This window comes from Dunckerocampus dactyliophorus, chromosome 8 (assembly GCF_027744805.1).
Source record: "Dunckerocampus dactyliophorus isolate RoL2022-P2 chromosome 8, RoL_Ddac_1.1, whole genome shotgun sequence".
Classification (NCBI taxonomy): Eukaryota; Metazoa; Chordata; class Actinopteri; order Syngnathiformes; family Syngnathidae; genus Dunckerocampus; species Dunckerocampus dactyliophorus.
The window spans coordinates 478,143-491,366 of NC_072826.1; the positions used below are offsets into that span (position 1 = coordinate 478,143).

Below are 13,224 nucleotides of genomic sequence, written 5' to 3' on the forward strand. Positions count from 1 at the left end.
AGTTGCGTCATCACCTCTTTTTGACTCTTGCGCAAACAAAACCATAAAAGTTATATAAATACCTTGTTTGGGATGGGGTGTTCGGCTTTGTAACAACGTAGAACTACATTTTTGGTAAGAATCAGGCAGGCAGGCCACAGTAGGCATAACAGCGCAGGTGGTAATGAAAGCATTTACAGTACCTGCAGGATTTGATCCTTGTTGGTTGCTTTGGGAGATTTGCGGCCAGTGTTCTGGTGAGACTGCTGCTGCTGTAGAAGTATCTGCCTACCCACCTGGAGGGCCTGAAAAAGATAAAAATAAATAGGTTAAATAATTATTTTCTAAAGCCCAATCGGATGGTTGAAAGTGGGAAAATCCCTTCTGCCCATTACCAGAGCAGACACCCCCTTGAAAGCAACATTCGCTTATTCTTCGGATACACTGCAGACTACATCTTCCTACTTTCCCATAAGGTCATTTACTGAGACATGCATTTGCTGTAAACAATGATCTGATGAAAAATACATTCCCAAACAAAAGGGTATAGTGAGAGATAAGCTCCATTTCCAGCATCATGTATTGTTAGATGCTTATCAGTGCTTTTGGCTCTCCTTTGGCACAGCCAAACTCCAATCAAGAAAGCAAATAAACAGCTTTATGACTGCTTCAAATATCTGTTAAAGGACACGGCCTTCTCAGTGGAAAACAAAATATAGTGAAGTCACATGTTTATTGCTCCAGCTACTCCCTTTTCCCTTACGATAAATAATCAAACATGCCATCCAGAGCAAACAAAGCTGAGGAGCGCTGGGGGAAAAAAACACTGCGGTCTCAAAAACGGTCAGCGATACCAAGAAAAGCAAGCGTCGTGTTCCCACAGCGAGCTGGCCAGCCTCACACCTCCACCAGTAAACCATCTGGGTAAATAACCAGCTTCATTCTTTCCACGATTCTCAGATGATTGCTCCCAAAATGAAACAAACAGACAGGGGATCATCCCATAGATGGAAAATCTATCAATCCCCCATTCAATTATGGGATATACATTGATACAGTAAAATGTGGTCATCCAGGAAGATGCAGAGGAGGAGTACAACGGAGGTAAAAGTAAGCGTTTTAAGATTAGAAAGCTAGCTGTGTTTCAAGGATGGAATAACTCAGTAATGTCTGACAACACAACACAAAACCACGTGTCATAACATCTTATTCATGATCAACTTCCACAAATAGCGAGTCCATTACATCCTTCAAGTCATATGCCAAAAAATACCACAAATATGTGCTTTCTTTCAAATATGTCAAAATGTTTTCTTTTCCGCTTTAAGTGATGACACACAGTCAGATGTGTGCATGTGCACGCATGTGCGCACGAGCGTGCGTGTGTGTGTGTGTTTGGGCGTGTGGGTTTACAAGCGAGGGTGTTGGAACAAAGAGTTGAGTCAACAGGATGTGATGGAAAGTTCAGGCAGTGCTGGATAAAGAGATACACTTCTGGGAAGTCTTGCTTTACTGTCATCTTTAGAAATATAAAATAAGTTAAGTTACGGAAAAAACACTTATGACTTTAACATGATGTCTAGATAGACTATAACATTATGAAACATAGTCAGACTATATAAGATATGACAGGGGTGTCCAAACTTTTTCCACCGATTTTGGTCTTTGGAGCCTTGAGCCTTTTGAGCCCCGCCCCCCACCGTCAACATATCGCTGTGTAAGTGTTTTATAACGTGTATAATGCTTGTCGCTATGGTGGCAATATGTAAGTAAGACATGATTTACTGTATTCTGTGGCAACTCTGACGCCTTTCTCCTCCTTTTGTCCTGTGTAGCATAGCATCAGGAATAGCTTCCTAGCATCCAAAACGCGTTTATACCGTACTTTTGAAATGCTTCTTGTGAAGGTGTTTCTTCCGAGCAGTCTTCAGTGAAATGAACGCAAGGCAGTGGTCCATTTGTCCCTCATTCATTTTAAACCTGTCCACCTACAAAGCACCTCGCCCGGCCATGGCAGGTGGCTCACCTGCCTACAGGTATACTCTCCTGACATCCACAGCTCCACCCGAGGCTGCTCACAGCACGTGTCGCTTACAATGCACCTATCGTACTTGCTTTGTTCATGTAGTCTTAAACCTTCGTCTTTTGGAAAAGAAAACAAGCTTACAGTATCACTCAGACACTGGGAACAGACAGCAGCAACACAACGTTCTGGCATGACTACTACTTTGATGACGAATATACCGAATGCAGTCGACGAGCTAACTTCACTTGGGAAACGTCCCTTTTTTGCCGACTTCAGACCATCATGGCGGCAGCGGCCACCTACACAAATTTTATTTTTTTGCTAATTAACGTCGCTTTCAAAAAAACAACACCGTAGAACATAATTGCACACAATATAGAACATATTTAAGCAAAGGTGAAAAATCATGTCAGTGGCGCTTTAATATTTAGGTGTTTGTTGTTTTGTTGTGTGTTGCTGCCTGTCTTGGCCAGGTCACCCTCGTGAAAGAGGTCTTGAGCTCAATGGGTCTTTTATAAACAAAACAAATGAATAGTGTGCTGAACACCAATGCCTTCGCCCTTTGGAATGTTTCTAGTGTGTTAAAAAAGAACACCTTCAAGAGGCCCGACGTGAGCATAGTATGACCAATATGACCAGACTGCAGTGTTTACAGCACAGCAGCAGCTTGTCCATTTCAAGGCTTTCACCCCCCACCCCCCTGCCCATTCAGAGATCCTGGTCACTTGCAAGTCAACTCTATTCTGATAACGGCGTCAGACCTATACAATAAACTCAACTGTTGACATCTGTCACACCCAAAAACGAGAGGCGATGTTTCTTGCATGGACGTTATGATAATATGACCGAAGTGGAATCTGGCCACCTCAAGGTCAGATTACCATGCAAGGAGTTCAGCAGGTTCCTCTGAGATGTTAACAGTAAAAAAAAAAAAAAAGAGCAAATATTGACCCGCGCAAACACTCTTCCTACTGTATCGAGGGCTATTGTTGAGAAGGTGTGCTTGTTACTGTGTAACAAGCAATAAAACAACTGAAGACATGGAGACTCGCATCAAAACCAGCACATAACAAATAGAAATACACGCACAGCAGAGAGAGTGAATCCTGCAGGGGCTTTTGATTAGCAAACACCCTGCAGCACATGTGCATAGACATGATTCATTTGCACCAAAAGTTCACAGCCTTATGTCAACACAAATTCCCTAATAAACAACCAACATATTATGTGCATCTTTCCACGCGCACACGACATCAGTGAACAGAGGGAGGAGCGTCCTTTGTGTCTCTGGGCCATCAAGCTGTGATAAGAGAGCTGCTAAGCACTGGATGCATTTATGTGCTGTCTGCACGTGTGGATTATTTACAGGCTTTGGGGTTTCCTGCTGCTAAAGCCAGCCCTGGGTGGCTAAGAAATCCCTGCTCAGAGCAATGCCACACGGCCACGGCTGGATTCATCCAAAAATGCACAAACAACAGCAATCAAAAAACAGTCAGTCTAGAAAGAAACACCGTGTTAGCGTCAACGCCGAATGACAGCACACATTCATAAACTAATACATTTCAGGGTGTCTCACACGGGACAGTGTCATCTTTGTTTGTCCTGGCCATCATTGGGGGTACCTCTGGAGTTCAGCAAATGCCCGTCTCTCGCTACAAGTGGCACAGAACATGAAATGGTTTGGAGCAGATTGCTCCTAATTGCTAGAAGATGTGCGAGCAGGTGTAACGGGATCCCTGCGGCCACGGAGAAAGGAGGAGATGGAATGAGATGCGCATGTGTTTCCGTTTCCACGCCTGTGGGGGAGATATGCGGCTTCAGTGTATTTACCCACCAGACATATACAAGACATTATTAGGCATGAGATGGCAGTTCAGAGACAACACGAGTAATAGGTTAGCCCTTAATGTAGTCCGGCTCACAAGGCGCCCCGTCCTCTGGTGTTCTTTTACAGCCTCTGGGGGGCTTTGGCAGCACTGGCCTAAATGTCAAGGTTATGTGTTTGACTTGCCGACAGATCGTGGTTCAACTCTTACCTGACTTTTATCACTTCTGCCATCTGAGTTTCAAAGAAAAAACACTTTTTTGCTTCACGATTGGGCCATCCCAGACATACAGTATCATGCGCTAACATATTACATAGCGGCCCTCGCTTTATGACGTTTCATGGCTTCAAACGCGCTCCCATAAATTAATGAATCAAATAATTTTGTGGGGGGCGTCAAGGCTCAGGCGGTAGAGTGTTCGTCTCCCAACCTGAAGGTTTCTGGTTCAATCCTCCGTCTTCCTGTGAGCATGTCGAAATATCCTTGGGGAAGACACTGAACCCCCAGTTGCTCCTGATGCTCGTGCCCTATCTCGTGCCACAAGATCCTGCCACAAGATTAAAACGTGACGTGAAGATTTTTGGTTCAGAAAAAAAAAATAGTGGGCACTAGGCCTGCAAAGACAATAAATAATGAATCACTCAATAAATGAAAATGAACTCGATAATTTTGCCGTCCTCGATATATTGCCATGTGCGTACGTATCTGCTTTCGTCGTCTCTCACCTCCAAACACGCCTTGGCGCGTTTGTTCCATAGAACAATGGCATGAATGGAGTGAGCCCTTTTGTCAGTCATACAGTCCCTTTGTCTCGGTGGGTGGAGGCGGGGCCGCTAGCATACACACAGAGTGCAGAAGAGTGTAACCTCGTGAGGAGCAATTCAAGGTAACGTAGCAGAAATCCAATTAGTAGAATGCAACATATTGTTATTAGTTTATATTTTCAGTGTACTTGCCTTAAAAGTAATGTTAAAATCTTGTGTCGTTCTCATAGACCCACTCTTGCATATTTCGGGAACCGAGTGTCTCGTGACACCCCTACCGTATACCATTTAATTTAAACATTCGACTGAGTGAAGAACTCGTTACAGCACGCGGCGGTGGTGGCATATTGGCCGCACCTGTCCCAATCGCTCGACTGTCGTGACCATCGTTAACGATAAACATCGTATTGTAACGTCCGGCCGGAAGCTGTAAAGATGACGAGGAGGTGGTCGATCAGCCATCTCTTTATGGCAAAAACAAAAGAGGCTACCACGCCAAAACAACATCAGCAAACATGACTGTCCTCTCTGCACGTCACGTTCACTGCTTCACAGGGTGTCGGAAATCACAAAACCCTTCAACAAGACACATAACTGCCAGGTTGCTTTCACTGCAGCAGATTAATCGACATACTCAACATTCCGGTATTCAATCCATCGTTTCTTCATTTAAAAATGTAACTATCCTCTGCTCTCAGCCTCTGAAATTCCTTCATCAACCCTAAAAGCAGGCCTATTATCTCTGTGATTTAGGCAAAACAACATATTCACATCAGTCAGCTTCCACTTTGAAAAACAGTGATGGACATCTTTGGACCAAACCATTAACTGTCTGTTTGGTTCATATTAATTTGGTCGAACTTTGGAAGAACTGATTACATTTTGGGGCTGATCCGGTCCACCGTCTGGATCCAGGATTCTTTCTTCGAGATAGGACAATTTTCGGCATTTGTGCATACTCAGTTTTTCGCCCCAACTCTGGGGCGAAAAAAATAAGGGACAAGTTTCCAACAGGTTCTACAAAGTATCAAAGACTGATCCAAAAAAACGTAGGATTATTATTTTGCTGTGACTCAATATGGGGGGGCTATGCATGGTGCTTGGAAGTCTTTTCTAGTCTACTTGCTGCATTCAGTGCTCTTATTCCTGCATTGGATGTTCTTCCTGTGTTCTGTGCACAGTGTGAGTGACCTAAGTGTTAATTTTAGTAGGAGTTACAACTTACACTAAAATTGGACTTACCCGTCGAAGGAACAGAACTCGTAACTGCTGTGATCAAAAAGAACCATTTGGATAAATATGAATATAAAAATGAAGCCATGGAAACTGACTTCAGCCTACCTAATACAAACATCGATCTTCAATGCAAAGCAGAATGTCTCGTTGCAAGTACGTCGTTAATGCCAATTCAGAAAAGCCACTCCACATGGAAAACAGGCCCTGTGATAGAACCCTAAAAGGGCACTTGTCACATCACCCACTGATCTGTGTTCCAATTTCCACATTAATTGGTGAAGAACACATACATAAAACCACCGTTTCTACCCACTTGAAACCATTAGATTACCTTCTTTGTTGTGCTTTTCCATTCATCTATTAATATTTATGACATGGATAGCACCACCACGACATGCTGGTTTAGGTGGTGGAAGCCTGGCACTATGCGAGATTATCGTTGCCCTTGCAGGCCTCCACCGCCCTCCCCTTAGCCGACGAGGTCAGCCCAGTTGTGCAGGCTTCCGTTTGCAGTGTACTCTGCATTTGTTTGGACTCCCTGGCCTTGCTTAGCCAGCAGCTTAACAACTGATGGCTGAAGAGGGCCTCCATTCAGAGCGAGCCGCATCATCCGAAGGAAAGTACACACGCTGCAGACAAAACACACAGATACACCACAAGCATGCATATGCAAATGACATGGATTGCCGCAGCTGCACATGCAGCAAATATGGGAACAGTAAATAAGGTTTTCCACGCTCCATCAGATGCTTTTTGTCGCCAACAAAACCAGCATGCCAAACGGCAATGAGACACTTGAGGGGACACATGTAACGACACGCAAGTGAACACACGGATGGTGTTGTGCGATTATGCCAAACTGTGGCGATGATTCAGTAACTGAACAGCCTTTCCTTCCTTTCCCTGCCATAATGAAATAGATAGCATGTTTATTGCGTTAGTGTGGCGTAAACACGCTCCCAGTGTACACGAGCAACTGTCAACCATATATTGTTTCCCTCGCGAGTCGCTCTTCCGCCTCAATTACGCCTTTCAAATTCACAGGCTCAGTATGATAAAGTGGCAGTAAAAATCATTCACATTAATACACCATTGTGCATCTGCTGCTAAAGGTAATTAAAGAAGTAAATGACTCATAAGAATAGACATATTAGCTGCAAAATGAAAGGCAACTGGGCCGCCTCATGAAAATATGTACCATTAAGATACTGAATTTTCTTATTGGCATCATCAGCTCCACTAGCTTGATGCTGATTTAATCCACTCCAGTGGAAAGTCTATCAGTGCTCGGTCGTGTGTCTCTTATATCTATCCAGCAAGAGCCAAGTATTTCAATTGTAACTTTAAACTTGGCTATGAATGTCTCTAGGATGCTAAATGAGGGAGGTCATGCAAGGAAAAAAAATCAGACAGATGAGCATTTTAGGTGAATGCGACACTACCAGTGGGCAGATGCTACGTAGCAACAAAACATGCCGTATTTTTTAAATTGCACTTTTTTCATGGTTTGGCTGGTCCTGAGACTTATCCTCCAGAGCGAGAGGGCGCTCTAGGCTTGCCGATATCTGCTACTCCTATCACTCCTATACCACTGAACATGTGCAATGTAATCATCAGCTTATAAAGACAACTGAGAAAGACGGAACACAAATGCCCCCAAAAATAAAATCATATTCTGCAGATTACAAGCTGCAAGTAAACTAGTTATGTTAAGTTGTTTAGGGTATAGTTATCTGAATAACTGTTCATACGTTGCGTTAACATACCACCTACTGTACATAACTATTTTTGTTTAACTTGTACGACTGGCAACATTTACTTTACTTTATTTTATGAAGCTGCTCTGAAGCTGCACTCATTGTCCTTAAGCTAGACTGTGGTAATTTGTCATTAACTCATTCAACACCAAAGACGTTGTTATACATTTTTATGATCCCAACAACATACACCACCAGTCAAAAGTTTTAGAACATCCAATTTTTCCAGTTACGCGTTCAAATTCAAGTCATTGAAATCCAATGAATCGTTCAAAATGGTACAAAGGTAAGTGGTGAAGTGCCAGAGGTTAAGAAAAAAGGTAAGGTTAGCCAAAACCCAAAAATAAGAATGATACAAAAAGGCCTGTTTCAGGAACCACAAAATGGGTCAACAATTTAAAGTCGTGCAGAGATGGAGGTTGATCGAGCCTTGGCAGTTGGTGCAACTAATTCCTACAGGTGTTCCAAGTTCTGGGGTACTTACTACCTCCTCTGTCTGCATAAGAACGGCGTTCGGAACACACTGTGGTACCATAGCCTTGTGAACATCAGTTGAACAGCATTGCACTGGAGAAAGCTGTTTGTTGCTGCAAAAATGGCAAGAAAAAAGGGAATTGCCAATGCAAGAGAGGCAGACCATCTCAAGAAATTGGAGTGTTCTAAAACTTTTGACCAGTAGTGTATTTATGCATCTTTTAACGTTTTTTTGCATGAGAGGCAAAAAGATGTGATGACACAACTCCCCACGAGTGGATTTCACTTCAGAGCAACTTTAAGCCATGAAAACGGCCACAAGGTGGCAGAAGTGCATTTGGTAAGAGCTCTGCAGAGATCACATGGATGGAAAAAAACACACATGGCAGGAAGGAGGAAGTGAGCGAGCATGGAGGAGTGTCGCGTGCATGTCACTGCGCAATACGTACCCGGAACGCAACCGGTCCCACACATGCGTCACGTGCTGTGGTAGTTATTATTCTTTGAATGTATGAAGAGAAATGGTCAAGAACCATACTTCATACATGTCATATGTTGGGAGGTTATTTTAGAAGTGACTCTTGTTAAAAGACTTGGTTAGCATGGGGATGTTTCTATCGTCTTCAAGACCGAGCTACGTAAAATGTACGCAATATGCGGTTATGTGTAACATACATAAACAAATGGAATAAAACACATACAATTCAGTTAATATTTCAATGTAAACAACCACAAGTATTCAACTGGAGATTTTTTGTCTAAACGGGGAAATCACATTCATCCAAACATATCTTCCTAGCAAACGCTTTTGTGTGCATTTTTTTCAGTGGTGAAAACAAATAAAACACAATAATAAATGTATAAATTGTCCAGTTACACCATGGATATGGTATAAGAAAAATAAAACGATTATGTTGTTATTTCTCATATTTCGATCTATCTAAATAATGTTTTTGGGAGTGGAGGGGGTACTTATAGTGCTTGCTGTTGTAAAATAGATCGACGAATGGCGTAGATTACACATGCCAAACACGTGGCTGCCGAAAAATATGCCGACCAGATGTAGACGCGTTGTGCACATGCGTAGAATCCAGTTGAACCGATTGCGTTGCGGGTACGTATTGCGCAGTGACAGCGCAGAAGGTTAAGCACTGTAGGGAAATTTGAACGCATGCGCGCGCACACACACACACACACAGTTCAGTTCCAAATGTGAAAATTGTAAATATTTTGCTATATAGAGTCTAATCTTTCTTTTCATAGGTTGTGCACATTTACAAAGCCGTAGAACACAATATTCTGGCTATCCTGGCTGGGATTGAATGAGTTAACGGAGGCACGATGTCTGCATTGGACAGTTATAAAAAATGCTAAGACTTGGAACAAATATTCTTTGATCATTTGGTGAGCTATTGAAAATCAAGGGTCGCGCTACTGGTAGGTCAGAAGCTTCCTGTTGGAGACTCCTTCAATGAACCTGACATGTATGTTTTTGGACTGAGAGAAAAGCACAAGTAGAACATTGCAACCTTGCATTGAGAAGTCCAAGCAGAGATTGAAAGCCAGGACCTCATGGCTGTGAGATGTTGCCATTCAAATAGTATCACAATCATAATACACCGAAAACGTAGGGTTACTATCAAAGCTGGGAACAGCGATGTGGGCAGATCTCAAAAACAACTTTTCCCTTGACCTTATCTTTTGTTCTGAGTACATGATTCCGGAGGACGCTCCCAGCTAAATACAAGAATATCCATCAAGCAGTTTAAGTGAGAGGAAAAAAGAGAAGACAGATGCCAACTGTGCTGGGTGCTTAGATGGGCTGTCAGAAAACATGCACTCCTCCGGATTGCATCTTTCTTGGAAGTCTTGCATCATTTTATAGAAGCAAGTGTTGTGCTTGGGAAAATGGGCACTTCCAAAAACCCAGTGTGAGACCCTGAATACCATGAGTGGAATTGATCATGCGCGAATGAAGAATGAAGATGGTTTCAAATGGGAGCCTACAGTATATACCTTGGTCTCCTCGACAGAAGATTCAACGTTAGGATGCTTTTGAGACTTCAGGGGCATGGTTGGTAAAACCCACAAATCTGTGGGAACTGAAGTGCAATGTAGTCAAAGCTGAACGCTATTTTTATATTTAATCAAACAGACGACCAATAAACCTTGCAAGGGACGGACAGGCAATCAAATTAACCAATAAACCAAGAAATGCGAGTTTTTACATCGTTCCCCACTGACGCTCGCTGTCTTAACCCTCTCCCGACCTGAGACCTTCCACATCATGAGATGCCAGGAGGAGAATTCCCACTGTGTCCGCGCAGCCGACGCTGAGGGGTTTGTGTAAATCACAGCCACGTCCGATTGGCTGTGGATTGAGTTGCAGCAGTGAGAGACAGCTCCCTGGGAATAGCAAGTGTCTCTGTTGAAGCCTTTCCAGGATGGGTAATATGATCCTCTGCCGACAGGAACAAACCAAAGAGAAAAGGAGGGGGGAGGAAAAAATTTGATTGCTTCAGTCACATAAGAGGAGCAATCTCAAAAAGGGTCTAGACATGTCAATCGTCACGCATTGCAGTCTCCAGGGCAGGTGATGGAGTTTTTGCTCTTTTTTATTTCCTTCTTGGAGTTTTTGCATCCAAAACAAGATGGATAATGTATCAAACAATAAACAGTTAACATTTACAAGTGAACTTTTTTTTTTTTTTTAATGGATAGTGTAATCCCTCGTTTATCGCTGTTTGATAAGTGTGACGTAATTCAAACCCGCAATAAAAGCCCGTCGTCCGGTGATCAAGGGGCTATCCACACGGAAACGTTTTCAGGTCAAAACGGCAACGTATTTTTTTCATTTCAGCCTCTCATCCACATGGGAACGGCATGCTGGGTGACGGTAAATGGTATTTTTGGACCGGAGTGGGAAAATCTGAAAACTTGTCATTGCCGTATTGCTGTATTTCGAGTGTCATGACTCACCGCAGTGGACATTCCCCCAGTACTTGTCTTACGCGCCCAAAATGACGCACGTGTAATTCCACCAGCCTTGAAAAGATGAAGACGACGGACTTTATGCGCAGCCGGTCTTTTTTCTTTGGTTTGGTGCGTCACGTGGTTCCGTCCGCGTATCCGTATCGTTTTCGCTCATTTATCCGTTCCCGTCTGGACACAACTATTTACTAGTCCAGAACAGTGTGAACGTGACTTTCTTCAAGCCGTGTGGGCAGGGCCTCAAGTCTCGCGCTTGTGTGTCCCACGGAACATCACAGTAAAACTACTGACACCTAGTGACCAGTGTAGAATACTACATATGACATCTTTGAATGCGTCTTCTGAATGCCTTAAATAGGCATCATTGCTTCCAGACCCAACCATGATCAGTGAATTTCCGCAAAGTAGGATTCCTTATTTATAAATTGAATATTTTCATACATAGAGCATAGACCTCTTTACGACCTTCTAAATACTGTTTTTAACATTAGAGCTCTCTAGACCTGAAATAACACTCCTAAAGTCACCTTCACCCTCGTATTACCCAATATAGTAGCCATAATAGGAGTAAATAAGACATTTAAGACATTTCGTTTGCAGTCACATGATACATTTGGGCTAGTAATATGGGTTGCTGTGCTTTGATTGCAGGCCCATAATTAGTCTATTTTTGAGAAACCGTGATAGAGTCGCGAAATGCGAAGCGCAAAGTGGCAAAGAATTACTGAATATGTACTAAATTGTAGTAAGAGTAGTAAAAACCCGTCAATACTTTGCTCAATTGATCACAGCTGAACATGCAGTCGTTTTTGTCATGATTCCAGTCTGAACAAACAAAACAAAAAAACAAGAAAATGATCAGTCTAAACTTGAAATCTTGCTGAGCCCTGCGAGTGATTGGTCAGTGCACCAAATGTTAGCTGGGATCGGCTTCGGCTCCCTGCGACCCTTCATAGACAAAGTTGTTCTAATGATGGATGAGATCTTCCTTGACGACAAAAGGCGGTAATAAAATGGTTCTGGGACGCACAAATAAAGAGCTAAGCTCAAAGTAAAATGCAGGTGGGCAGAAGTTGTCCAAACAACAAACACTGCAGGAACCAAGGGCATGTGGGCTATAGAGCTGATGGGGTGGTGGGAGGGTGGATGACAGACTGCTGTTCAACTCCATTAGCTGCTATGTGAGAGGGGCGCATCTAGCAGCACACGACCTGTGAAGAATCTTAGATCTCGCTCCATCTTGGAATGGGGATTGCCGCATTAATTCTGGGACTGTAATCTCTCAAGCACGTCAAATTACTCTCATTAAGCACCGGAAGAAAGCTGCCTCTGTAATAAGTGTGTATTAAAAAACGTATTTATTGCCAATAATCACCTCTATAATATAAGCTAGCTTGCAACAGCTTTATTTTTGCTGATTAAGTCTAAAAATGGCGAAACGAGGGGTGCATGGAAACAGACCCATACAAATGGTGTGTGTGTGTGTGTGTGTGTGTGTGTGTGTGTGTGTGTGCGCCCACACACAATACACAGCTCATGGAGTTTACGAGAGGAGTTGATACAGTGATTAAAGGGGAGGGTAGAGGGATACGGTGCTCGAGGGCCTTGGAAAGGACATGCCTCACCTAGTCATAAAAACACACCTCTGTCTTTAAGCTAGTACCGGAATCACTCTCGGTAGGTTCACTCGGAGGTGAATTACTGAAGAATTTACATGCTAAGTGGCACAAGCCATCACACAAGAAACATGACGTGTAGGACTGGAAGTGGAACGTCATTCTCTGACCACCACACGTTGTATGGGCCACAGTGTCAGAGGTTGGCAGCCCGTTAAAGGCTTTCCTGGAGAATTATAGCTCTTATTCTCATTTGCAATGCATATTTATTTCACTAATATGTGAAAACAGTGCTTTTAAAGCAACATAACAGCTTTCATTTACCAGCTATAAAGGTACAACTACTAGTGTGTACTCACATTTATTTGTATGGCCGTAGGTGTCCGAACTCAAATATTATCATGTCAAAAAAACATCATCTTACAGGAAAAGGGGCATCATTTTTCAAGAATAAAGTTGTAATATTTAAGAAAAAAATGCTATTTTCTAAAGATAAAATAGTATGCGAAACAAAACAAAACAAAGAATGAAGTAAAAAAAAAATAAGTTATGATA

General features: G+C 42.8%; 1 protein-coding gene across 11 annotated transcripts in view; it reads right to left on the minus strand.

Moving 5' to 3' along the window:
- foxp1b (forkhead box P1b) overlaps positions 1-13,224 on the minus strand; it is a 205,417-nt gene that overhangs the window by 67,849 nt on the left and 124,344 nt on the right. For all 11 annotated transcript variants that reach the window (XM_054785295.1, XM_054785291.1, XM_054785289.1 and 8 more), the window contains one exon: positions 183-284. In XM_054785295.1, the coding sequence (XP_054641270.1) occupies positions 183-284 (102 nt within the window). The remainder of the gene's footprint in view (positions 1-182; positions 285-13,224) is intronic.